Source organism: Lepus europaeus, chromosome 10 (genome assembly GCF_033115175.1).
Source record: "Lepus europaeus isolate LE1 chromosome 10, mLepTim1.pri, whole genome shotgun sequence".
Lineage (NCBI taxonomy): Eukaryota > Metazoa > Chordata > Mammalia > Lagomorpha > Leporidae > Lepus > Lepus europaeus.
Genome location: NC_084836.1, coordinates 15,090,661 through 15,114,075, shown reverse-complemented (window position 1 = coordinate 15,114,075; position 23,415 = coordinate 15,090,661). Strand labels below are relative to the sequence as shown.

At 52.7% G+C, this 23,415-nt stretch overlaps 1 protein-coding gene across 1 annotated transcript in view; it reads right to left on the bottom strand.

The window, feature by feature from the left end:
• Positions 1-542: 542 nt before the first annotated feature.
• NUAK1 (NUAK family kinase 1) overlaps positions 543-23,415 on the bottom strand; it is a 73,880-nt gene continuing 51,007 nt past the window's right edge. The window contains exons 4-7 of the mRNA XM_062202981.1: positions 22,029-22,094; positions 9,642-9,761; positions 7,746-7,878; positions 543-4,956 (exon numbers count right to left, since the gene is read on the bottom strand). Of these exons, the coding sequence (XP_062058965.1) occupies positions 3,800-4,956; positions 7,746-7,878; positions 9,642-9,761; positions 22,029-22,094 (1,476 nt within the window). The 3' untranslated portion in view covers positions 543-3,799. The remainder of the gene's footprint in view (positions 4,957-7,745; positions 7,879-9,641; positions 9,762-22,028; positions 22,095-23,415) is intronic.

Here is a 23,415-nt window from a genome sequence, read left to right as displayed (position 1 = left end):
TGGAGCAGGGAACTTCCCCAGCAGGAAACAGTGGCCCATTGATCTTGACTCTGACCAACCAGATAGAAATTTGTCTGCCCTTGGGACGGGAGAGAGCACCTAAGGGGGAGGCAGACAGAGGAAGCTGAAGAGTGGGGAGAAAGTGTGGTTGAGTATTGGTCTTTGATGCCATCTCCAATTCTATTAAAGGAACCCGATCAAGACTCTTCTGGAAGCCCGAACTGAGAACCTGTACCCTTGGAAGCACTGGGGCAAGCCAAGGTGGGACACACATCAATGAGGGTACAGCCAGGTGGCAAAGGTGAGCAGGAAAGCTGGGGTGTCGAGAGAGCAGAGGGCACCCACTTCTCTGGGCTCCTCCATCTTCAGACCTTGGCTCCGGCTACACTGCGAGCTGCACTTCCTCTCCTGAGGACTTGGAGCGAATTCCCCTTGCGTGCAAAAGCTCGCCTGGGGAACTTTCTATTCGTTACACCCATCCTGGAACTTACTGGACCAAGACAGACCACCAAAGAAAGAAGCAAGGTCCCAGTGTAGTTGAATTCATTGGAATTTTATTTAATTTAAAAGTAAAAACAGAAACAAACAAAAAAAGAATGAAACGAAGCAAAAAATCAGTTACCAATGAAAATACAAACACTTTGGGTGGTTATCCAGTTTTTTGTCTTTGTTTTTTTTTCCCTGTAGGCTGTTCTGGGCTCAAACCAATCAAATGAGTGAAAACCAATTTTGACTGGAACCATAAAGCATGTTGCACCAATTAAATTACACCAATATATTATTATAATACCTTTGAAATGCCTTTCAGACCAATAAATAAAAAAAGACAAATTCAAATAAAAAAGTCAACTTTTTATTACCAAAAAAATAGAAATTAAATAAAAGTCACAACATGGATTTAAAAAAAAAAAAAATGTGCAGTCAAGTTTCTCTCTGTTTTTTTTTTTTTTTTTTTTTCTTCTAGGAATGATACCATGCCAGTAAATCCCTACAGAACATTTCCAGTTTGGCAACAAGCAGTCAGCTGATCATTCACATTTGTACTCAAGACAGCAGGCTTGGGCAAAACTTGCCTGAACTGAACCCTGCCAAGTGCTCCCCTGTCCACCACCCAGCAGCACCGCCAACAGGGCTGGGCGTTCAGACTGTATGTAGCATTTGCATTTCGCCTGGGGTCTTGGAGCACTTCCTGAAAACTGATCGATCGTGCCTTGAAATTTACCTGTAAAAAGAAGTTTAAGTCTACCCCTTTGGTAGATGTGTAAACTGAGACGCTGAGAAGCCCACGGAGGCAAAGAAAAGACGGGGAGTGCCGACGACAGCCCTCCAAGACGGCCTCTCCCTGGTGATCCCACGGAAGTGAACCGAGCGTAACTTCTTTGGCTGGGGATTGGCTGGTAGGGACGTAGGAAGCAGGGGAGCTGTTCTCCGGGGATCTTTCCTCTTTGCCAAGTGTTCCTGGAAAGGCCAGTCAACAGCACACCCAGACTCAGAGGATGTCAGCAGACTAACGGCAGAAGGGGGCGGGGCTGGGGGAAAACCTTAAACCCTCGTACGCCACCTGCCACCTGCCAGCTGCCACCTGACCAGGCAGGACACAGCTCAGAGTCTGCTTCTGAGTGGCGGAGGTTCTTGGCCCCACCACTGCCTGAGTTAACTGATGAAAGAGAACACACTGGAGTTTTGGGGAGGAAGAAGGAAGCAGGATTTCCCCTTCTATGTGTCCTTTTTACTTAGAGGGATGGAAAATATCAAGCAGACTCAATCACTTGGCAAAAGGAAGAAACACAGCAACCAACAGGCAGGTGCGAGACCGGAGTCTCATGGAGAGCTACCAGCCGGGCCAGCTGCTGTGCACAAGGGGCGGGCAGTGTGGCAGGGGAGGCGAGGGGTAGGGCGCTTGGAGGTCGCAGGCTGCCCTCCGGACACTCACACCCCCCAAACATGATTTGTTGGCTACAGACTTTTTTTTCTTTTCTCACCTCCACTGGGATTCAGGAAGGCAGTGGAATCGAGTGGAAGGAAGGCGAGCACTCCCCGCAATACACCCTTCAAGCTGGCGAAGTGCACACCACACCACCAGAGCTGGGGCAAGAGGAGAAACGGAGGGCTCTCCTCAAGGCAAGAGCAATCCCACCCTAACAGACGCTCTGAGTGCTGTAAATGACTTTCCCCCATCTTCCTGTGCACTACTCTTGGTTGTGTTTCCCAAAGATAGCCCCAGACAGGTCCCAAGTGGCTACCAGTGGTTGGCCATCTTGAATCAAGGATTTCAATTTGCCTTGGCCAACAGACTCTGAGGCTGTTCCCCAAAGACCATCAGCTCCAAACCAGTCTTCCTGAGATGTCCCATGGTAGGAGAGGCATCTTTCCACCTGGAATCTGGATGTTCAGGAATTATATACCTAGTTTTGAGAAATTATTTTTTAAGGTAAGAGTTCTGTCCTACTTATTTTCTGCTTCTTCTAAAACCATTTGGATGATATCTATGGGAACACTTCCCCTCTCTTACATGCTTCCTCCCAACCATTCTTTTCACACCATATTCATTCAAATGAATGGAACCTTCTTTTTCCCCAAAGCCCAGGAGTTCATGTCAAAGTTCAAAGTCATGACATACAACACTGGGATTTGGAGGGAAAAGCACCTTCTGCCCATCTTTCCTCATCCGAACATCCCACCTACACGCTAACTCGCTAAAAGCAAACTCATCTATCTCTGAAAGGGTCTACACTCAAGCGGACAGGGAAACCCGTGACTACTGGTGACCAAGGCCAGTGGCTGAGCCAGGAAGTCCGCTGGAGTCTAGGGACAGTGTCACATCCAAGTCACAGGTGGGAGCCCAAAAGGCAGCATTCCAGTTAACAAGAAAGCAGGGTGACAAGTGGCCCCTTGCTGGTGTGTAGCAACTCCCACGCATCTCTATCATGAGAGGGTTGGCCTCTGACACCACCATCTTTTTCTCTGTCCACGTTCCGGAGTGTCTACTACAGAGCAAGGCAGGAGGAGAAGATGGTGGACAGCAAGAAGCTGAAAAATCACCATGGGCTGCCATTAGCAGACTTCAGAGCATTCTCTCTCTGACCAGGGCCCCGTCTTCTATTCAAGGTACAACAGCAAACTAACAAAGGCCACACCAGTGATGTGAAAAACTTAATACAGACCCCACAGCATGCCTGGAGCTAGTGCCCAGGACTTGGCCAAGTTGAGGATGACGTGCCTACATGACCCATGTGCTACTGCCCCCCTTCCCATTCCCACGGCAGCCATTACTAGTCAATGACAGCACTTCCCCAACAGGCCTGGACTACGCAAACCAGCACACCCGACAGACACGACCAATGGATCGATTCAAGATACTTGCCAACCCCAGGCACCCAGACCAAGCTTGCTAGTGTAAGGAGAAAAGGAGCAAGCTCTGTGGCCACACCCCAAGCAGGTGGCCCCCATCTTTCTGGTCCCTACTCCGGAAGTGTGCGGATGACTTCTAGGGAAAGGACCTCCCCCTCCTCCATATGCGCCTCCCCCCCCCCCCATTACATGCTGGCCAATGCCAGCGCCTTCCCTAGACAGCCCGTCCTCCAGGAGGTGCCACACAGCAAATGCCAACCGGGACCCAAATCCCAACCGGAAATTGGCAGAGTTGGCAGACGGCGGCTTCCACCTTTTAGGTGCTGGCTCAAGGCTGCACACGAGGCCGAGCGAGATGGCCCCGGTGCTTTCTCGGTCTTGCAGAGAGGCAGCCGCGCTCCCCCCACCTCCCCGCACCCCCGCAGCCCGGCCCCTGTGTCCTGGAGGCCTAGTTGAGCTTGCCACAGATCTCCAGCGCCTTTTTGTACACCTGAGTCACGTCGTCCATGTCTGTGAGGAGGGAGAAGCTGCTGTCCGCCAGCCGGTTCCGGTAGCGCTTCAGGTACTGGGGGCGTGGCCGGTTGTGGAGCCCCTCGAAGTCGGGGATCTGGAGGAAGTTCTCGGCGGAGACGCAGCTGCGGATGCGCTGGCGGGCCGGCCGGTTCTCCTGCAGCTCTGGCAAGTCCAAGGAGTCGCTGGACAGGACACTGTCGTCACTGATGACGCTGGAAGGGCGGCTGTAGCTCCGGGACAGGCCCTCGGCAGGCACCCCGGGCTCGGCCAAGGATTCCAGTGTGGGCGTCTCGGGGCTCCCGAGGGCCAGGTCCACGGTGCCCGGTGAGTACTTGCTGCTGTGTTTCAAGATGCCCTTCCGCCGGCAGGAGAGGCTGAGCGAGGGGCCCCGGGCTGGGTCCGGGGGGCTGGGGGAGGACGTGAGACCACCACCCAGCACATCGCTCCTGTCCAGCAGCTCGGAGGACTCGCTGCGCTCTGGCGATGAGTAGTAACCCGATTCCCTCTGCTGTGTCTTTTTCAAGATGCCTTTCTTGGGCATCGTGGCCGACTGCTTGGGGCTGAGTGCGCCCGGCATATCAGCCTCCGGGGAGGCCGGGAGAGGCACTGCGGTCCGGCACACGTCCTGCTCCATCTTGAACGTCGTGGGCAAGGCGGGCGCCACGACGCCCTCGATGAAGCCCGTGCTGTGCGAGCGGTGCTCGCTGTTGCTTCGCTTCTTCAGGATCCCCTTGGGCCTCTTAGAACTCAGCTTGGATGGGCTTTCGGGCACCACGTCCTGGCCCGACGGGGCGAAGTCGTTCTCTTTCTTGGACTTCTTCAGCGACCGCTGCCGCTCCAGCGTGACTTCCGAGGCCCCGGGCTTGGCCAGGCTCTTCATTTTGGCTTCGGCCTCGGCCTGCAGCCCGGAGGAGCGGTGGTGCCAGTCGATGATGCGCGCCAGCAGCGGGGACTCCGAGTCGTGCAGGGCGTCACAGTCGCACACGCTGCTCTTGTAGCCCCAGTTCACCCACCAGTGGTTGGCGATGTCCTCGATGGTGGCCCGGCGATCGGGGTTCACCATCAGCATCCACCGGATGAGTCCTCGAGCATCTACAAGAAAGGGGACAAGAGAATCCGCCGGTGCACGTGAGCTCGCGGCTTGGTGGCAGGGGTGACCCTCCGGGAGTGGCTACACAGACACACTCGCTCTAGCAAGCCAAAGCCTAACCAAGACTCAGAACCCTGGCACATTCTTCCACTTGGGCAGAGAAATTTCTGGAACTGCTGAGCTCCCCAGCGAGACCCAGCCAGGTCATCAGAAAGAACACGGACCGGACCTTGAGCAGGGCCCCGCCCTTCTTTGGGTGGACAGCATTTTACCAAAAGGGAAAATAGGTGTGGCTCACCTAGGCTGGCTTTGTTCCCCCAGAGGCCGGCTTGCACACCCTGGCAGTGCTTGGGGTCACTAGGAAACCATGTCAGCAGTGACACAGGACGGAGGGGGGTTCAGAGGCACTCAGCTGGCACACCCGGGCAGTTCCAACAACTGTCCCCAAAGCTGGCCTCACCCACAGGTACTGAGACCCACACCCAGTGAACTCACCTCATTTCCCTGTCTGATATAAGCCACAGCCCTACCAAGCTGACCTGTATCTGCTACCCACTCACAGCCTTTCCAAAAAAAATGGCACTTGCAATTTTCTGCTGCCAGAGAATTAGGGAAAAGCCCCCAGATGCAGTGCAGGCCATGGCAGCCACACAGCTGATGAACTGACTTTTAAGATCAAACTGTTTGGGGGCCAGCATTGTGGTGTAGCCAGTTAAGCCATGGCCTGCAACTCTGGCATCCCATAGGAGTGCTGGTTCAAGTCCCAGCTGCTCCAGTTCTGATCCAGCTCCCTGCGGATGGGCCTGGGAAAGCAGCAGATGATGACCTAAGCGCTTGGGTCCCTGCCACCCACATTGGAGACCTGGATGGAGTTCTAGGCTCCTAGCCTGGCCCAGCCTCTGCTATTGTGGTCATTTGGTGAGTGAACCAGCAGATGGAAGATCTGTGTGTGTGTGTGTCTAAGTGTCTAAGTGTCTAAGTCTGCCTTTCAAATAAATAAATAAATATCTTTTTTAAAAAAATCAAACTGTGTTTCCACAGTTGAGGTCCTGTCCTGGAAAGTGTCACCTTCCCTCGTCATTAGGTCATTGGTAGAGGCCTGGACGTGGAGTCTGGGGTAACCTGCGCCCCTGAAAAACAACAGGATGAACACTCATTCACCCCCTACCATGTGCCAGGAACTGTGTTGCCACCAGTTAGCTGGTAAAGCAAATAAGGCCAGCACAGAGGTCCCCCTGAACTCTCTCAACAAGAGCAGCTTAATTCATTGAAAAACATGGAGAGAGAGATGTGCATATCGGTATACGGACGTACACACCCGTCGACCCCAGTGTATGCGAATCCTACCTTCACAAACACGCCTGCGTGCTGACACCTGTGGGTGAGCCCAGCATCGACACTGGCAGCTCGGGCAGTCGCGCTGATGCTGGCACAGGTCCCCCGACCCCGCCAGTGTCGGCCACTGAGGTCGAGCAAAGCCCTGGGCCCTCGTTTGGAAACACACGTCCTCCTCTCAAGCCTGTGTCCTGTGTTTTGTAATTGTGTGCTTTCTGTTTGTTAGTGACGGCTCTGTGTAAAACAGTCCCCCCAGCCTAGTGCTGCAGTGCCAGGGCTGTGCCTGACATAGGAGACGGGGTGCTGGTTAGGCTCCGTTCAGGCCCGAGCTGCCGTGCTGCTGGCCACGGAGTTGGATATTAATGAAGCTACGCTATGCATTAACAGAGGTGTCCTTACACAGAAATGTACGTAAGCTAAGGCTTTTGCAGTTCTGCTGGGAAAGCAGCAGAGGATGGCCCAAGAGCTTGAGCCCCTGCACCCACATCGGAGACCTGGATGGAGTCTGGGCTTCCTGGCTTAGGTCTGGTTCAGTGCCTGCTGCTGTGGCCATTTAGGGAGTGAACCAGTTAATGGAAGATAGATCTCTCTCTCTCTCTCTCCTTTCTGTCATTCTGCTTTTCAAATAAATAAATAAATCTTTAAGAAACACGGTCCCGTGCTCAGTAATTCAGTGTTTGCAACAACTTGATAGACCATAACTAGAGTCCCTAGTGAGAATCAACTGTGTGCGTGCACACAGATGCACACACGCAACATGCGTGTACATGAAGCGCGGCCACCGACACACTCTCTCTGTGCACAGGCATCAGAGGCGGGACAGCGCCTGCCTTCCCAGGCACAGACGTGGAGAAGGCCCGGCTGCTGCTCCTTTCTCATTGGAGGCCTGAGCGGCCACGGAAGAAGCCCAGGCTCCACCCTGGAGAGAGAGGCCACAGGAGGCCCCTCAAAGAGACAGCCCCTGTGGCAGAGCACTGAGGTCCACCCCAGGGTTGTTCCACAGCGACAGTGGACGATGCCATGAGCCATCCTCGGGCGGAACGTGACCACGACAGAGCAGCCGCCACCCTCCCAGCACTCACAGTCAAAGGAGAGCTGCTTTTAGGTCTCCACCGGCTGGAAGGGGTTTCACATCACACCTTTTCCAAAATACTAATTTATAGGGGAGAAACTGAATCCGAAGAGGTCAACTGACTTGGCCAAGTTCACACAGCAAGCAAACAGGACACCTCGCCTGCCTTCTGGAACATCTGCTCTGCCCATTTCACTAGGGAAGGTATAGGTAAACAGCCTAACCAGCCAGATGTGCCAAGGCTGACTTTTCTAGAAAGAGGAAGGGGGAAAGCAAGAGACTCCTTCCAAACACATTAAAACAAAAACCGGAAGTGTATGAGCGAGGGCAAGTAACCCGACCACGCCCCTGGATCCCCCAACCCACCCCCTGCCAGGTACGCACCTGAGGGCTGCGTGGGCTCCCGGTACTCGCCGCTGCTGATCTGCCGGATGAGGTTCTTGTGATCAAAACCATCGAAGGGCATGGTTCCATACACGAGTGTGTAGAGCAAAACGCCCAGTGCCCAGCTGTCCACCTGCAGCAGAGAGGCAGGACATACAGAGATTTCCGGGATGACTTCCAAGGCCTTCCTCCACAGCCCCTGCGCAGCCGCCTCCCACGCCCCCAGGAACTGAACTTAGCACCCAGCAGACAGATTGCCATCCCAGCCTGACAACCGGAGAGCAATGCGGCTGGGGCCTGCTGGGGCCTGGCCTTTCCATTTTGAACAGACGCCAGCAGCCCCAATTTAAGACCCTTCTCCAACAGATGGTCCTTTTTGACGCTTTGTGCAACAGGGAGAGCCGGGATCCTTTTCAGCCCCATTTGACAGATGACAACACTGAGGCACAAGGAAACCAACTGTCTCTGAGAGGCAGGTGGACTGGGAGGCAGCGCTCTCTGCCCCTAATCTCATACTCCCTTCCTGCACCTCCTTCACACGGAGCAGGGCTTGCAAACTCAAATCCTGTAAGAGCCAGGCGGACAACAAACAGGAAAGCAAGTCAGTCTGGGGTACAACCGGGAGTGCTGGGGATGGGAACACGCTACAGAGTGCAGGCCACCATTCCTTGGCTGATGGCTGCCATGTAGGAATGCAGGCCCAGCAGAGCCAGGGAGTTCAGTTTTGGAAAAGAAGTCAGAAACCAGACTTTCCTGTGAAATTTCCCAATTACCAAATGATGGTTCCTTTTCTTATTTTTTTTTAATGAAGACTCACATGGCCAAATAAAGGATGTTCGCTGGCCACGTCTAGGCAGCCAGCTTGTAACCTTGGAAACAGATCATCAAAGATCAAAGCAGCGTTCACTATCCATGACAAACGTGCAGCCTGGAGCTTCTACAGTTGGCCACACTGAATGCGATGCTCCTCCCTAGCGTTCTTGCCTTTCAAAGACTTTTGCTTTCCGGTAATTGGTAGAGTCTCCTGCCCCCAAACACTTGCAAACAGATAAATATTTGGAAGAAAACATTTCAGCACATTAAGCAGCTGCTATTTAAAGGATACTGAGTGGATGAATCAATCTCTCCCTCTCTCTCTCTCAAGAAAACCTTTTTATTTTTTCCAAGAGAGTCATCACTCACAACTCACCCATTTTCAAAATAACAGTTTCACATACACATATCCTGCAGTGGCCCTGAAAGCAGGGAATGCAGAGAAAAACATTTCTTAGGAATTCCAAGATGCAATTAAGATAATCCCTTGGTAAAATACACAGGTTGTCAAAAATACATATGAAAAAGGTATTCACTGCAGAATGAGAGTTTTCTGTTTCCCTCTTTGTCTCATTTCTATCTCTCTCTCTTTTTAATATAACAAGGGAAAACTGAGTGTCCAAAGTTTGGAGACATTATGAAATAAATTACAGCATATTCATACAATGAAACACAATGTGATTATTAAATACCATGTCTTTACCAGTAATGAATTTGGAAAATGTCACAAACGTATGGACATGAGTTTTAGTAATTTGACCTCAATTATTTTTTGAGATTTCAATTGTTTCTGAACCTAGAGCTCTACTTTGAAAAGAGCCTAAAAGAAAAGTCACAAATAAATGAAGTGCCTGTCTTCTCGCAGAAGGTTACTGTGTTGGCAACTCCATTTTCTCCTTTCAGCCTTTCTGGATTTTCCAAATTTTCTCCCAGGTGTTCATACTCTGGCTTTTACTCATATGAGGGAAATTTCTCTGTGCTTGCTCTCTGGGGGTTTTAATTGGTAAGAATTTCCCTGGTCCACCTCTGGCCATCCCTACGTCTTTTCCCCACCCCGCCATGCTCTCCCTCTACGCTGCTCACCTCTGGTCCTCGGTAAGGCCTCCCATTGACAATTTCAGGGGATGCGTAGAGTGGGCTCCCACAGAACGTCTGCAAGAACTTGTCCTTCTGGTACAGGTTGGAAAGCCCAAAGTCTGCAATCTACAGAGAGAAGCAAGATGCAAAGAGATGTGTTAGCATCCCAGACCGTATGTGCACCGGCTCGACTCACAGCACACCGAGTGGATGAGGGGCACCCGGGTGGGCCTGCTGGCTGCATCGCCACTCTCTCTAGTCCTGAGTCTGCAGAAGATTGCTCAACACAACTGGGCCACTGCTTCCCAGCCACAGTCCCTAGCACCCAGCCAAAGTTCTACCACATCTACAGAGTGCACGCTCAACTACTTACTGAAAAGCGCTCTACGGGGAAGGCACGGTGGCACAGTGGGTTAAGCTGCCATTTGTGATTCCCACATCCCAGACGGGAGTGCCTGGGATCCAGTCATACCTCCACATCCAAGTCAGCTCCCTGCTAATGCACCTGGGAAGGCAGCAGAAGATGACCCAAGTACTTGGCTCCCTGCCACCCATGTGGGAGACCTGGATGGAGCTCCTGGCTGCTGGCTGTGTCCTGGCCCAGCCCCAGCTGTTGCAGGCAGTGGGAGAATGAGTCAGCTGATGGAAGATATCTATCTATCTACCTCTCCCTTTCTGTCACTCTTTCAAATAAATAAATAAGACTTTTTAAAAGTTACTCTTGAAGTAGATTCTGCTCTAACTCAATTTAGACACACTAAGAAATTAATAATAATTCAAAATTAAATATCACATACAGTAATAAAATTGCCAGCACCACCGCTCTTGCTCTTTGGTGCCTTTATTGAGAAAAATGAAGGTCACTTGCACACAAGCACTGTGACCTGGTGACAGTGGATCTGATGTCTGAGACAGCTTCTAAGTGACTGACGGGTGGGTAGTGCATACTGCGCGGACACTATGCACGAAGCAGGGAGCCCCGGCCTGGACAGGGTGGAGCTGCCTGACCTGAGACATCAAAAGTGACTCAGAATGGCACATGATTTAAAACTTAGAAGTTGTTTATTTCTGAACATTTCCATTTACGATGTTTGGACCACAGCTGATCATGGACGCCTGAGCCACAGAAAGCAAAAATGGGCATAAGTGAGAAGCACTTTATAACGATTCATTTCCAAACCTGCCCCCTGTGGGACACACCACCTCCATGGTGAAGACTGATCACATGAGGGCACAGCCTGGCCTGCACACTGGCACCACCACCTTTCCACCCACACTCTCACCAGAACTGTAATTGTGCTGTCTTGTTACCGGAAATCAAACGAACGCCAAGCCCTGAGTTTTGAGCATCATATTTCAGCCCAGACTCTGCCCCCAGCCACCTGCGTGTCGTCAAGCAGGTCGTTTAGCAACTCTGTTTACTCCCCAGAAAAGGGGAACCTGCGTTCTACTCTGCTCTAATTTAATGGATTATTACGAGCATCAAAAGTAGGGGAGGGTAATGAAGTCCAATGAGACCAGGAAAGCAGAAGTGCTTCGTCACCTTCAGGATTCAAGCCAATGCTGCACCTAACCTTTGTGTACTGCGCCTGTCCTGGAATCACTCTCCTCTTTGGTTTCTTAAAGTGTTTTCATTATCTCCCTCTGCGGCACCACTTCTACACATATATGAGCATGTACACAAACAAAGGGTCTTCAAAAAGTCCTTGCAATGCTCCATTTTTCTTTCTTTCTTTTTTTTTTTTTCACGAACCTCTCCAAGTGTCATAGTACATACGTGTGCCTTCCCTGCAGGATGCTGAGGGACTGACAGGTGCCACATCTTCCCTACAGGCTTGTTACCACCCACTGCTTAACATCTGTCCCTACCCAAGGAAACACCTGTCATAAAGCAGACATTATATTGTGAAAGCACCAGAGTGAACAGACAATGCGGACCATTAATCACAAACTTGGATGCCACTTATTGAACAACCCCCAACTGTAAGGCATGGTTCTAAACACTTATGTATATTCCCTGAGAGTTCTACCCAAAACTGCACTCGTGCCACTGAGCTGTACACCTAAAAATGGCTAAAATGGTGAACTTAATGTTATGGATGTTTTGCTACAACTATTTTTTAAAACCCCATGGAACAGATGACAAAGCTGAGGTTTAGGGAGTTGAGGTTATTCAGATATGGAGACAAAACTGGTAACAAGCAATGCAAGGGGGCTGGGGCTGTGGGCAGCAGGTACAGTGCCATCTGCTAATGCCAGCATCCCATATGGGCATCAGTTCTTGACCTGGCTGCTCCACTTCCCAGCCAGCTCCCTGCTAACGGCCTAGGAAAAGCAGCAGATGATGGCCCATGTGTTTGGGGCTCTGCCACCCACATTGGAGGCTCAGATGCAGCTCCTGGCTTTAGCCCCTGGCCCAGCCTCAGTCATTGCAAACATCTAGGGAGTGAACCAGCAGATGGAAGATCTCAATCTCTCTCTCAACTCTGACATTCAAGTAAAGTTTAAAAATAAATCTTTTTGTTTTTGAAAGAAAAAGAAGCAGTATAAGCCCTCCATCTTGCAAGCTTCAAACCACTGGGCCACACTGCCCCTGGGGAATCTGCCTACTTCACGCCAGTCTAGGCCAGCCTTGCACGTGTGGGTTTCTGCTACTCCCCAAGCTGACTTTGACGTGAGGCTTATAAATCGTCTGGGCGAGTCCCGTGCCCAGGGAGCTGCCCGGATGAACCCCACGGGGGTCCTGTTTTGAACGCAGCCCCTAACGTGAGTTGTCCCTGAGTGAACGCAGTGTCACTGACAGCAGCTGGCGTACAACATTCTCGGGGCTCGGGTGGCATCTCATTGCCTGAATTCCATGTTCTTATCAAGGCCCCCGACTCGCTAGCAGGAAGTGCTGGAAGCTTTATGAAGTGTGTCGTATCAATCAGAAAAGGAACGGGCCGGCTGCAGGCCTGCGACAGACGAAGCCCAGGCTGGGCTTTCCTCCTGCTGGCCGCCAGCACAGAGCTGACACAGGCAGGAACACCTCCCGCCCCGCAGCCTCTGCAACATCTGGGCCACCAGATGAGCTGCCAGCCCCCCGTGTGTGTGTGGCACCTGCTGCACACGCACACACTCACGCCTGGCTGTCCTGGCTCGCTCTGTGGCTGTGCCAGAGCACTGTGTTTATGCCACAGCCACTCCCATCCTCAGAGACTGATGTTTATCAGGCCCTCCCAGGAAAGCTGTCATTGCCACTGACATAAGACGAACAGAAATTGAGATCAGCCAGTGTTCTTGGCACCTCGACAGAAAAGCAGTATTAATCAACACACACACACACACACACACACGAATTCTCAAACTTTGAGCGCTAAGATGTGATGCTACGGAGCTCAAATTAACCACTCATAAGAAACAGCCATGAGTTGTGAAACTTGGCAGAAGCCTTGACTTACCCATCTGTAAAATGGGGGGTAGAAAGACTCTCTACCCCCACAGTGTCCTGGCAAAGACTGAATGATTCCAAGTATGTAGCAAGCTGACCACAGTGACGGCACAAATACCTGCTTCCCACCTTTAACTCCACACGGCTAATTAACTCCATGATATTTAAAACCCAGCCTCTCCCAACACCTGCTGATTCGATGGAGAAGTTTTAGACGTAGAATGGTGATGGAATGAATAAACTGCATCACCAAGGGGGAACTCGCTGCCTACTCGATTCCTCCCATTCTTTGGGTGAAGTCAAGGAGGAGGTCAGCGCTGACCACAGAGCGGGGGGTGCTGAGCGCCCCAGCCTTCAGCAGCCGTCAGCAGCCATCCAGAACCTCACCACGCTACCCGGGTTCCAGCGACGCTGCCTTTCCACCCGCGGTCATTACCTAGGGCTTCTTTTGTAAATCAATATCGCTTTTGAAGAAAATAAAAATATTAAGTAAAACAGCAGAGAGGATTCTAGGGAAAGGCTAAAGCCACAAGGAGAGGGAAGGAGAAGGTGAAATTTGGGAAATACTGAGTTTCAGCATCATAAAACAAAACAGGGGCCGGCGCTGCGGCTCACTAGGCTAATCCTCCACCTTGCAGCGCTGGCACACCGGGTTCTAATCCCGGTCGGGGCGCCGGATTCTGTCCCGGTTGCCCCTCTTCCAGGCCAGCTCTCTGCTATGGCCCGGGAAGGCAGTGGAGGATGGCCCAAGTGCTTGGGCCCTGCACCCGTATGGGAGACCAGGAGAAGCACCTGGCTCCTGCCATCGGATCAGTGCAGTGTACCGGCCGCAGCGCGCCAGCCGCGGCGGCCATTGGAGGGTGAACCAATGGCAAAGGAAGACCTTTCTCTCTGTCTCTCTCTCTCACTGTCCACTCTGCCTGTCAAAAAAATAAAAATAAATAAATAAATAAAATAAATTTTAAAAAAATAAATAAAACAAAACAGTCACATCTCCCAGGGCTGCTGTGACCTAAGGGCGCAGTCGGGGATGCGAGTCCCGCCCCTGGCTCTGAAAACAAAGCGGCAGAGGAGCCGCAGCCCAGAGACCCGCAGGGCTTCGCAAGCTGTGTGAGTCCTCCGTCACAGACATCAGCGGGCACCGAGGTGACCCTGCAGCAAGGACACAGCAGGCTCTGCCGCCCCCGCCCGTGCCCCGGGCGGCACTGGACAAGGGACCTGGCTGGCACTTCTGCTCTTGCTGGGTTACTTCCCTGCCCCACGCTGGCTCAGAACCACCACCCCCATCCCGGCACTGTGCTGTCCAGTTCAGCGCTGAGTGAAAAGGAAAGCAGGCAGTCGAGGCTCGAGGCCCTCATGGGTGGAGTTTCACTGATCTCGAGGATTCCTAGTGGTGCGCTTGCTGGATGAGAGTCAGAGGTGGAAAAGCGCACGAGGAGGTGAGGATGCGCGCGCCGCACGGACCCGGCTCCCTACCGCGGGGACGCTCCGGGAAACACCCCAGACATGGAAGCACACAACGCCCCTTACACGGGGCCCTGGAGTGGCCAGAGCCACGGTGACAGAGAAGCACAATGGTGGCTGCAGGGACCGGGGGGGGGGGGGGGGGGGTTGGGCCGTCATCAATCAGGTGCAGAGCTTCAGCTCGGGGAGATGGAATGTTCTGGGGTTGTGTGGTGGTGATGGCTGCACCACAACGTGAACGTACTCCATGCAACCAGAGTGTAGACCTACGCGTGGCGGGCTTACGTTTGCTCTATTTTAGCACCAGAAAACAGAGGGTTAACACTTCAGAACACTAGGAATAATGAGCTCACCTGATGTAAAAGGAATTGCCAGCTTGCTAATAGGAACCCCTAGCAAAGGCTGCTAATAATTAATATTAATTAATAGTTAATGATGGCTGATGGTAATAATCCGACAGTCCCTGGCAGTGTCTCAGAGGAATGTGGAGCACCTGGAGCCAAGACAGCCCGGGGCTAACCTTGACCTCGTGGCTAACCAGATGGTCGGTGGGACTTGGCAACTCATTCGATTTCCCCATCTGCAAAATGGGACTCAAAGAACCCAGCTGGTAAGGTGTGGAGAGGACTGGCAAATAGTCCTGGAAAGCCCCGGGAACAGTGCTGGGTCTGGCCAGCTCCGGTCAGTTACAGCCATCCTGCCAACACTGATGGATTGCTTACCTTGACAGCTGCCTACGAGGCAAAGCAAACTTAGAACCAAAGGCACTAAACGCTGGGGCTAGGGTTGTGACGGAGCCGCCTATAACATCAGCATCCCACACAGGTGTTGGTTCACATCCCAGCTGCTGCACTTCCAATCCAGCTCCCTGCTAATGGTCTGCGGAAACCAGTGGAAGATGACCCACATGCTTGGGCCCCTGCCACCCCTGTGGAAGACCTGGAAGAAGCTTCTGCTTCTGCCTGGCCCAGCCCTGGCTGTGGCAGCTGTTTGGGGAAAGAACCAGCAGATGGAAGATCCGCTCTCTCTGCCTCTCCCTCTCTCTTTGTCACTCTGACCTTCAAAATAGATACATAAACATTAAAAAAAAAAAGGACACTGAACACTGCCTAACAAGGAGGTAAGGGCTACGATTATCACTCACTTGTGATATATCCAGCAGGTGCACTGAATGTCAAGTACGGGACTTGGGGCTTCAGCGCTTCAGTTCACATCCCAGCCTCAGCTCTACCAGCATCCGTCTAGCCCAAGGCATCGTGTTCTCCCTCCCCCACCTCCCTCCTCAAGTCTGGTGCACGGACCCCTGGCAGGAGCATCACTGGGAATGGTCTCAGAGACAGGGAGGCTCAGGCCCCGCCCCAGGCCTCTAGAGAATGGGAATCTGCATTTTAACAAGTTGGGGGGGGGGTGCATGTGCCCATTAGCCATTCCCATCCTGTGTTTCTTCGTTTATAAGAAGGGGTTGGTGGTGATAACGTAAGCCACCCAGAGAGGCTAGTCTGAAGCCAAATGAAGCAACCAACCTGAGAAGCGCTGACGCCAGGCCTTGCACACAGTAGGGCTTCAATCAACGCGAGGTGTTCTTTCCTTCACCTGAGCTTTGGGAAAGAGACTCGCAAAAGCACCGCCCACGCGGTGCTGTGGCCATCGAAGTCAGATTTTTTTTTTTTTTTTTTTTTTGACAGGCAGAGTGGACAGTGAGAAACAGAGAGAGAGAAAGGTCTTCCTTTTGCCGTTGGTTCACCCTCCAATGACCGCCGTGGTAGGCGCGCTGCGGCCAGCGCACCGCGCTGATCCGATGGCAGGAGCCAGGTGCTTCTCCTGGTCTCCCATGGGGTGCAGGGCCCAAGCACTTGGGCCATCCTCCACTGCACTCTCTGGCCACAGCATAGAGCTGGCCTGGAAGAGGGGCAACCGGGACAGGATCAGTGCCCCGACCGGGACTAGAACCTGGTGTGCCGGCGCCGCAAGGCAGAGGATTAGCCTAGTGAGCCGCGGCGCCGGCCTCAAAGTCAGATTTAACAACAGCAGCAGTAGCGGCACTGCTCCGTGAGGGCTCCAGACACGGAGGCAGTCCGTGCTCATGACCACCCTCCGGGGAGGGTCCCCTCGTCTTCCCCATTTTGTAGATGGGGAAACCGAGGCCAGGGTGGTCAAGCGGCTTGGCTGAGGGGCCGGTGAGGAGCTGCCCCGGGCTGGAAAGCTCTCCACGAAGCCGGGTGAGCGAGGCAAGGGGCTTTCAGCACAGCGCTTCCCAAGGATAGCAACTGTGTGGGGTGGCGGCTCCACCCGGGACAGCAAGCAGCCCGGGGAGCAAAACCAGGGGGCCAGCTTTCATCTCGGAGATCTCAGCTCCCCGCCGCCCCAGCCCCGAGAGAGAGAGAGAGCAAGAGAGTGAGAGAGAGCGAGCCCACTGGCAGCAGGATGGGCACCTTCTCTCAGGGGAAGCAGTGAGCAGCCGGTACCAGCTCGTGGCGCACGCGGCTCGGGCAGCCTGGCCTCCAATCACCAGCACTTGGAGAGTCTCCCGGGGACAGCTGTTGCAAAGCCACCTGGCGATAAGGTGACCCTGACTACAACAGGGACCCGAACAGGGCCCTCGTGTCATACGCTCTTGGATAGAGGGCAAATTCGGGCAGATCTGTGAAGGAGTAATTAGACTCCTCCCCCCTCCAAGAGAAATAAGGCCCATGGAGGGTCTGAATCCCAGCAGGCTCACTAAATGTTCCTTTTCTCTTCCAGGTCCTTGCCCGGTTCCTGTGCTGGCTGTTCCTTCCCCACCTTGAAAGATCACTGTCACACTCCTTTCTGCTGAACTCCTACTCGCCCTTCAAAACCCAGTTCAGTCACCACCTCCTCCATGAGGGCTCATGGGTCCATCCACCACTTCCTATTCAGCCACTCCATGACACATGACACAGGCCACTGGCCCAGCCAAGGGACCAAGAATCGAGGAAGCCATCCTAGAAGAGGAGGCTTTCAGGCAGAAGAGGAGTGGGGAGAGCCCTGCAGACAAAGGGGATGGCACGTGCCTAGGTCAGGAATCCCAAGAAAACCTGGCTGAGAGGAGGGATTCAAGGCCTCTCCAAGCGGCTCCCTGACCACCCTGCTCTATCTGCGACCTGGCCATCCCCTGAGGATCCGCAAGGGACAAATCTGTTCTGCATTTAAGTGTTGATCACTTGTATCCCCAACTGGAATTCTTAGTCCATCGGAGCAGGTGCCTAACTTCGTCACTTTCCTCTTACTACTGCTGGCTGAACAACTGCTGGATTCCTCGTCCCGAGATCCACGACCAAATCTCCAGCACCCAGCACAGGGCCAAGCAGCAACTTGGCAACTATTTGTCATCGAATAGCTATTACTTTGGTAAGTACGGGAAGAGCTAAGTGAGTGCAGGCACACATGGTGGTAACGCCGAGATTCCAAAAAGCGTGTGGGGAATGGAATTGAAAGTCTACTTTGGTGCAAAAAAAGTTTGCTCTCCATGCATAGTTTTTACATAGTTAGTGTACATTTTCCTAAGTTGCTGAGGACCCTTATATGCATGGATACACACACAAAGGGTTAACTGAACAAATAAATGAATTGGTTGATGCATAAATTAATGAATGCAGGGTTCTCACAGACTTAGGATCAAACCCTAGAGACCCCATGAGCCCAAGCTGTCTGGCCTGCTTGTTAAGCCCCAGAGGTTTCGATCTCATCTTGGCCCTGGCCATTCAAAGCTTCTCTCCTTATCTGCAGCAGTGGCATTTCCATTGTCATCAGGGGCCAGGGACAGCAGGCCATCTCCCTCTGTCCCTGTGCTCTGAGCACTGGGCACCGGATTCCCAGCCCTCTTAGGGGAGGTCGGCTGACCCCGGAGGCTAGCCCTCTTCTCGGGGCACGGCATTCGGACAGGAGCCTTCTATGGGAATCAGCCACATTCCATTCTCCCAGAGAGCGGGCTGTGAATCTGGCCCGTTTTTATTAATTGCAAATTAATGCTGTGCTGGGTGCTATTTTAGTAGGCCGGTTTCCGCAGCGTTCGGAATGCAACCCAAAGCAGCACATCGCTCTCATTCTTGCTGCCGACCGACTGTGTGAATATTTTTAGAAGCCACACCCTCTCGCAGGGGCCAATTTCCAAAATGCCAGATGTGTTCTTTGCCAATCCACATCAGGCAGGGAAAGGGAGAGGAATAGGCTACATGGCTTACACCAAAACAGCAGTGACACGTGACACATTTAAACCAGTAGCATTTTGATAGGCTTCCTCGGCTGATGTCCTCTGCCCCTGACAGCACGGAAGACGCACTTGGATTCAGCGAGGCACCAGAGAGGGCGCCAAGAAAAGACGGTACCGCTTCTGAGTTGGGAGCTGAGCTGCGTCCGTGGTCCCCAGGGTCTCGGGCACTCTGGAGTTTAGAGGCCAGCTTGCGGCCATGTGTCTGGCCGGCTTTGTCAGCAAGTGCCCTTGCTAAATATGTTTCTGCAAAATGCTAAGTCAGGAAGAGCTGAGAACACACAGCCGGGAGGCAAATCCACGCCAGCTGAGACACATTGTTTAAGACCTTGCAAGTGGGTGTGAGATGACACTCAGACATGTGAGTTCTGATCCTGCCGGTCACTCCTTCCCTCCAAAATCAAGCATCCCTGTAGGTACCTACTGTGTGCCAAGCACCACGCTCCACACAGGGGAAACAGCGACACTAACACCGGGGCTGCTCCGGGATCGGGGGCATGTCACCTAAGACTTTCATAATCTGGAAAAAGTGGGGTTGGAAAACGACCCTTTAGGTTCTTTCAAGCTCTAGGATTCTCAGATCTTAGTAGGAGTCCATGAACAACGAGAGAAAGAATTTAAGAGTTTTCCTAAAGATGCATTTTATTTATTTGAAAGAGTGGGAGGGAGAGAGAGAGAGAGACTGATTTTCCACCAGTAATTCACTTTCTACATGGCTACAACAGCCAGGGCTGGGCCAGGCTGGAGCCTGAAGCCAGGAGCCTGGAACTCCATCTGGGTCTCCCATGTGGGTTGCAGGGGCCCAAATTTGGAGCCATCTTCTGTTGTTTTTCCAGGCATATTAGCAGGGAGCCAGATGAGAAGCGGAGCAGCCAGGACTCCAACCAGCACTCCAACGTGGGATGCTGGCATTGCCGGTGGAGGCCTAACCCACTGGGCCACAACATCGGCCCCCATTCAAGAGTCTTCATGAGACCCGGTTTCTGTTTGGTGTGTGTGTATGCCACCCTGGGAAATGCCAGGGACAGAAATTCTTAAGGAAAAGACAAGGAGAAAGATACAACTGAGGCTTTCATTTTAGAATGTTCTAAAGAATTGTTACTTCCCTATCCGATGCACAGGAATCCTACCTAGAGGGACTTGGCCCAGGGAGCTGCTGGGCACAGCACTGTGATCCTGTTGCTTATGCAAAGGAGCCATTCTTCTAGGCTCCTGCCTCATTGTTCCCCTGCACAATTGCTTTCAGAATTGCAACCATTCTTCCCCTGGTTGGGGAATTCTATGACTTGCTAGGAAGCTATGTGCCTTATCACTTCTGGGACTACATCATGGGACCCAGAGGTCACACTAGACCACGGAATCCAATCCCCAGGCAAGAGGCTCACATTCCAGGCCTTGTAAAGACTTCCTTTCCTTCTGAGGGCTCCAGGGGCAGGTGGCAGGAAGAATCCAGAGAGAAAGTCACCAAGGTCAATGACACAAACCCTTAGAAGGCCAGGACCTGGCACCTTCAGAGCAGCTCACTTCAGGTTCAATGCCCTCTCCCGTGGCCAGCCACTCAAGCAAGGTTCCTGGTTGCTGTGACCATAGAATTGTCTAGAAGCTTCACATTTATTACTGATATCCCAGGGCTGGGCATTGAGCTCTGTACACAGTAACTACTTGGCTAACACTCATTGAAACATTAAATAAATAAAAAGAACAATACACAATTGCCCCAGAGACAGGAACCGGCGTCCCTACTTCACAGACAAGGAAACCAAGGGTTGGATGGGAATCCTTTGTCGCCAACCCTGCGGCTGGTACGCAGCAGAGTCGCGATTCACACCCAGGCTATCCAGTTTCAAACCTACTGCTCTTAACTTTCCCTTATCTGCACACGGTGTTTAGCAGTTTATAAAGCTAAGCACAGACAGCATTTCATTTAGTCCTCAAAGCCAGTCTGTGGGTACTGGACAGCGCAGGCATCACGGTGAACTGGTTTGCCCAATGCCAAGCAGATACCGAATCACATGGCCCAGAATTTTCTACCTCCAGCCCGCGCTCCTGCTCCTGCAACCCAGCCACCCTACCAGAGATGGAGACCCTGAGATTTCACTTCCTGTTCCAGGGGGAGCTGCTTCGACCAGCTACTTCCTCCTTACCCTATAGACTACACAGAAATACGCGGGTAAGGTCAACCAGCCTGCCTGAACAAGAGGTCACCAGCACACAGCTTCCAGGGTCCCCTCCAAGGACGACTGTGACTACAGCTTGCTGCCACACCCTGCAAACAGAACCCAAATGGCTCTCCCCGCCATGCAAGGGAACAGTCTCACCCCTCAACGGATAGCAGCAAGAACCAGGAAAGGAAGAAGACGCAAGACTGTTCCCATGCTTTGTCCAGGGGCTGGGAACAAGCCACTAACGTCACGAACGGCCAATTGGAGGGCTCCTGCTGGCACTGGGAGTGCTAAGGCCGTGTCATAATGAAACCCACGCAGGGAGCTCCGTTTATTTTGAAACCGAATTTGCTTATTTTGCAGACGTGATCAAAAGGACATTGGAAATGCTCCCCAGGAGGCACTTGAACCCTGTTGGCCAGGAGAGAGTTCTCCAGTGCCGGCAGCAGCCAGCAATAATACTCTCCCTTAAAGGAAACCACAGGGCTTGCTGCTCCCCGGCAGTGCGCACCATCCGCACTGTCCCACGGCTGGCTCCAGGGGCAGGAGGAAAGCAGCCAGCAGATGGGTTTCAGATCAAAAATACTCGAGAGGCCCTGCCACAAAATGACGTACAGTGACTTGAACTTGGGCTCGTTGGTCAGAGAGACAGGGGTTCAGTTCCCAACTCCACTACCCACCATTGTGTGACCCTCAGCAAGTTACTTTTCTTTGCCTCAGTTTCCCTACCTGGGAAATGATGTGAAGACAGTAGGGTGAGGGTGAAGACTAAATTTAGCAATAGCAGGCAAGCGTGTGATGCGAAATACATAGGAAGTGCATTGGGTGCTAGAAGTATTTTTGTGGTGGTGGTTCAGACCATAAGCTGTCTACAGGCATAGACTACTGCCCAGACATCTCAGCAGGATGAACAACGGCTGGTATGCAGCAGGACGTTCATAAATGCTTGTTGGATTTAATCATCTGAACGGAACCCAGCGCCCGAGCTGGGGGACTCCCCGCACCCGCCTTCCAGGCCTTAGGTCTGGCTGCGCCTTGCAGCCAGCACAGCCCCCATCTGGCTGTGATGCCCAGGCCCTGCGCATCCCTCAGCGAGGCCAGAGCTTTACCTTAATGTTGCAGTTGTCATCCAGCAGTATGTTTTCCAGCTTCAAGTCCCGGTGGACCACCCCGTTCTGAAACGAGAAGACAAAGAGGGAGACGGATGGGAGCGGCTGCCGTGAGGGCACAGGAGAGAAGGAGGAAGGTGCAGGCGGCTTACGCAAGGAAGGGGTGGGCGCGCCAGCCTGGTGGTCTGCAGGCCCATCCTTCAGGGCTGCAGCTCGGGCTCGCTAGCTCGCTGTCACGCATCCCTCCCTCCCCTCCCGCGGTGGCCAGCGACCAGCCGACCAGCCGGGACAGGAGAGCATTAGTCACTTGCTGTGTGGTTAAGGGAAAAATGACTGGAATCCATTCTCCCCCAGAGCCTGTGAAACAGCAGGGGGACACTGTGTCGGAATGTGGTTCCACTGTGTGAAAGCAATCTAACCTCTACAGCAGCAGCAAACAGTGTCTGTCTAGGACAGGATTCCCAGGGCACACGTGCATCTCCCAGCCGATGCACAGTGAGGGGATCCCGGGCCCCGCCTGTCTATCTGCCTGTCTGCCCGCCCCCATCTAGCAAGTTGGCAAGTGGCTTGGCGGGATCTTAGTCTGACCCAGGTAACTGACACTGATCCGGATCTGCGGTGTTTCAGAAGGGGCCCGGAGGCAGGACTTGGGACAGTCCCTCTCTCCGGCTCAGGAGGACCCAAGGCTGGGTCGAAGGTGACTTGTGGGAGTAGACCAATGAGACAATGGCCACTGGCCCCACCAGAGCAGGTGGCTGCCACACTGTGTGACCTCTGCGTTCGGCCAGGAGGCTCGACTTCAGTGACAAGCAGGCAGCCAGCTGACATGTGCAAAGGAGTCCCTACCCACACAGGCTGTCAGTCTGCGCGGCGGTAACAACTGGCCCGCTCCATTCATGGTTAAGACCCAATTATCTTCCAGGGTCAGGCGGGCATGAGAAGGGCGGCAGGACTGAAAGACGTGGCCGTTTGGGGCTGAGAAGATGAACAGAAGGAGTGGGCTTGGGACATCATTCGGCACAAAGGACATCTGCAGTCAAAGCTCCTCTTTGGAACAAACCCACCGGCTAGCAATTCTGGGTCTTTCATTCAAGATTCCTTTAGCTCCAAATCTACGTGTTTACAACTGGTCCTTTCTTGTTTATTTTCCTTTCTGACAGTTCCTAATACCTCCCAAAGCACTGAGTGGAAAGACAGAAATGAAAACATGTCTTTCTAACATGCTTTTTCTAATCCAGGCCTCCAGGGAGCTGTTTTGAATTCAGAAACACACAAAATCAAGTCTCCTGGAGGGAAGACAGGGGATACAAGTACCCGACTTTGTTCAATTCTGTCTTGGAGCAGTGTGGTTCACACTGCTGCATTTGTGTTTGTTTCTTAAAATTTA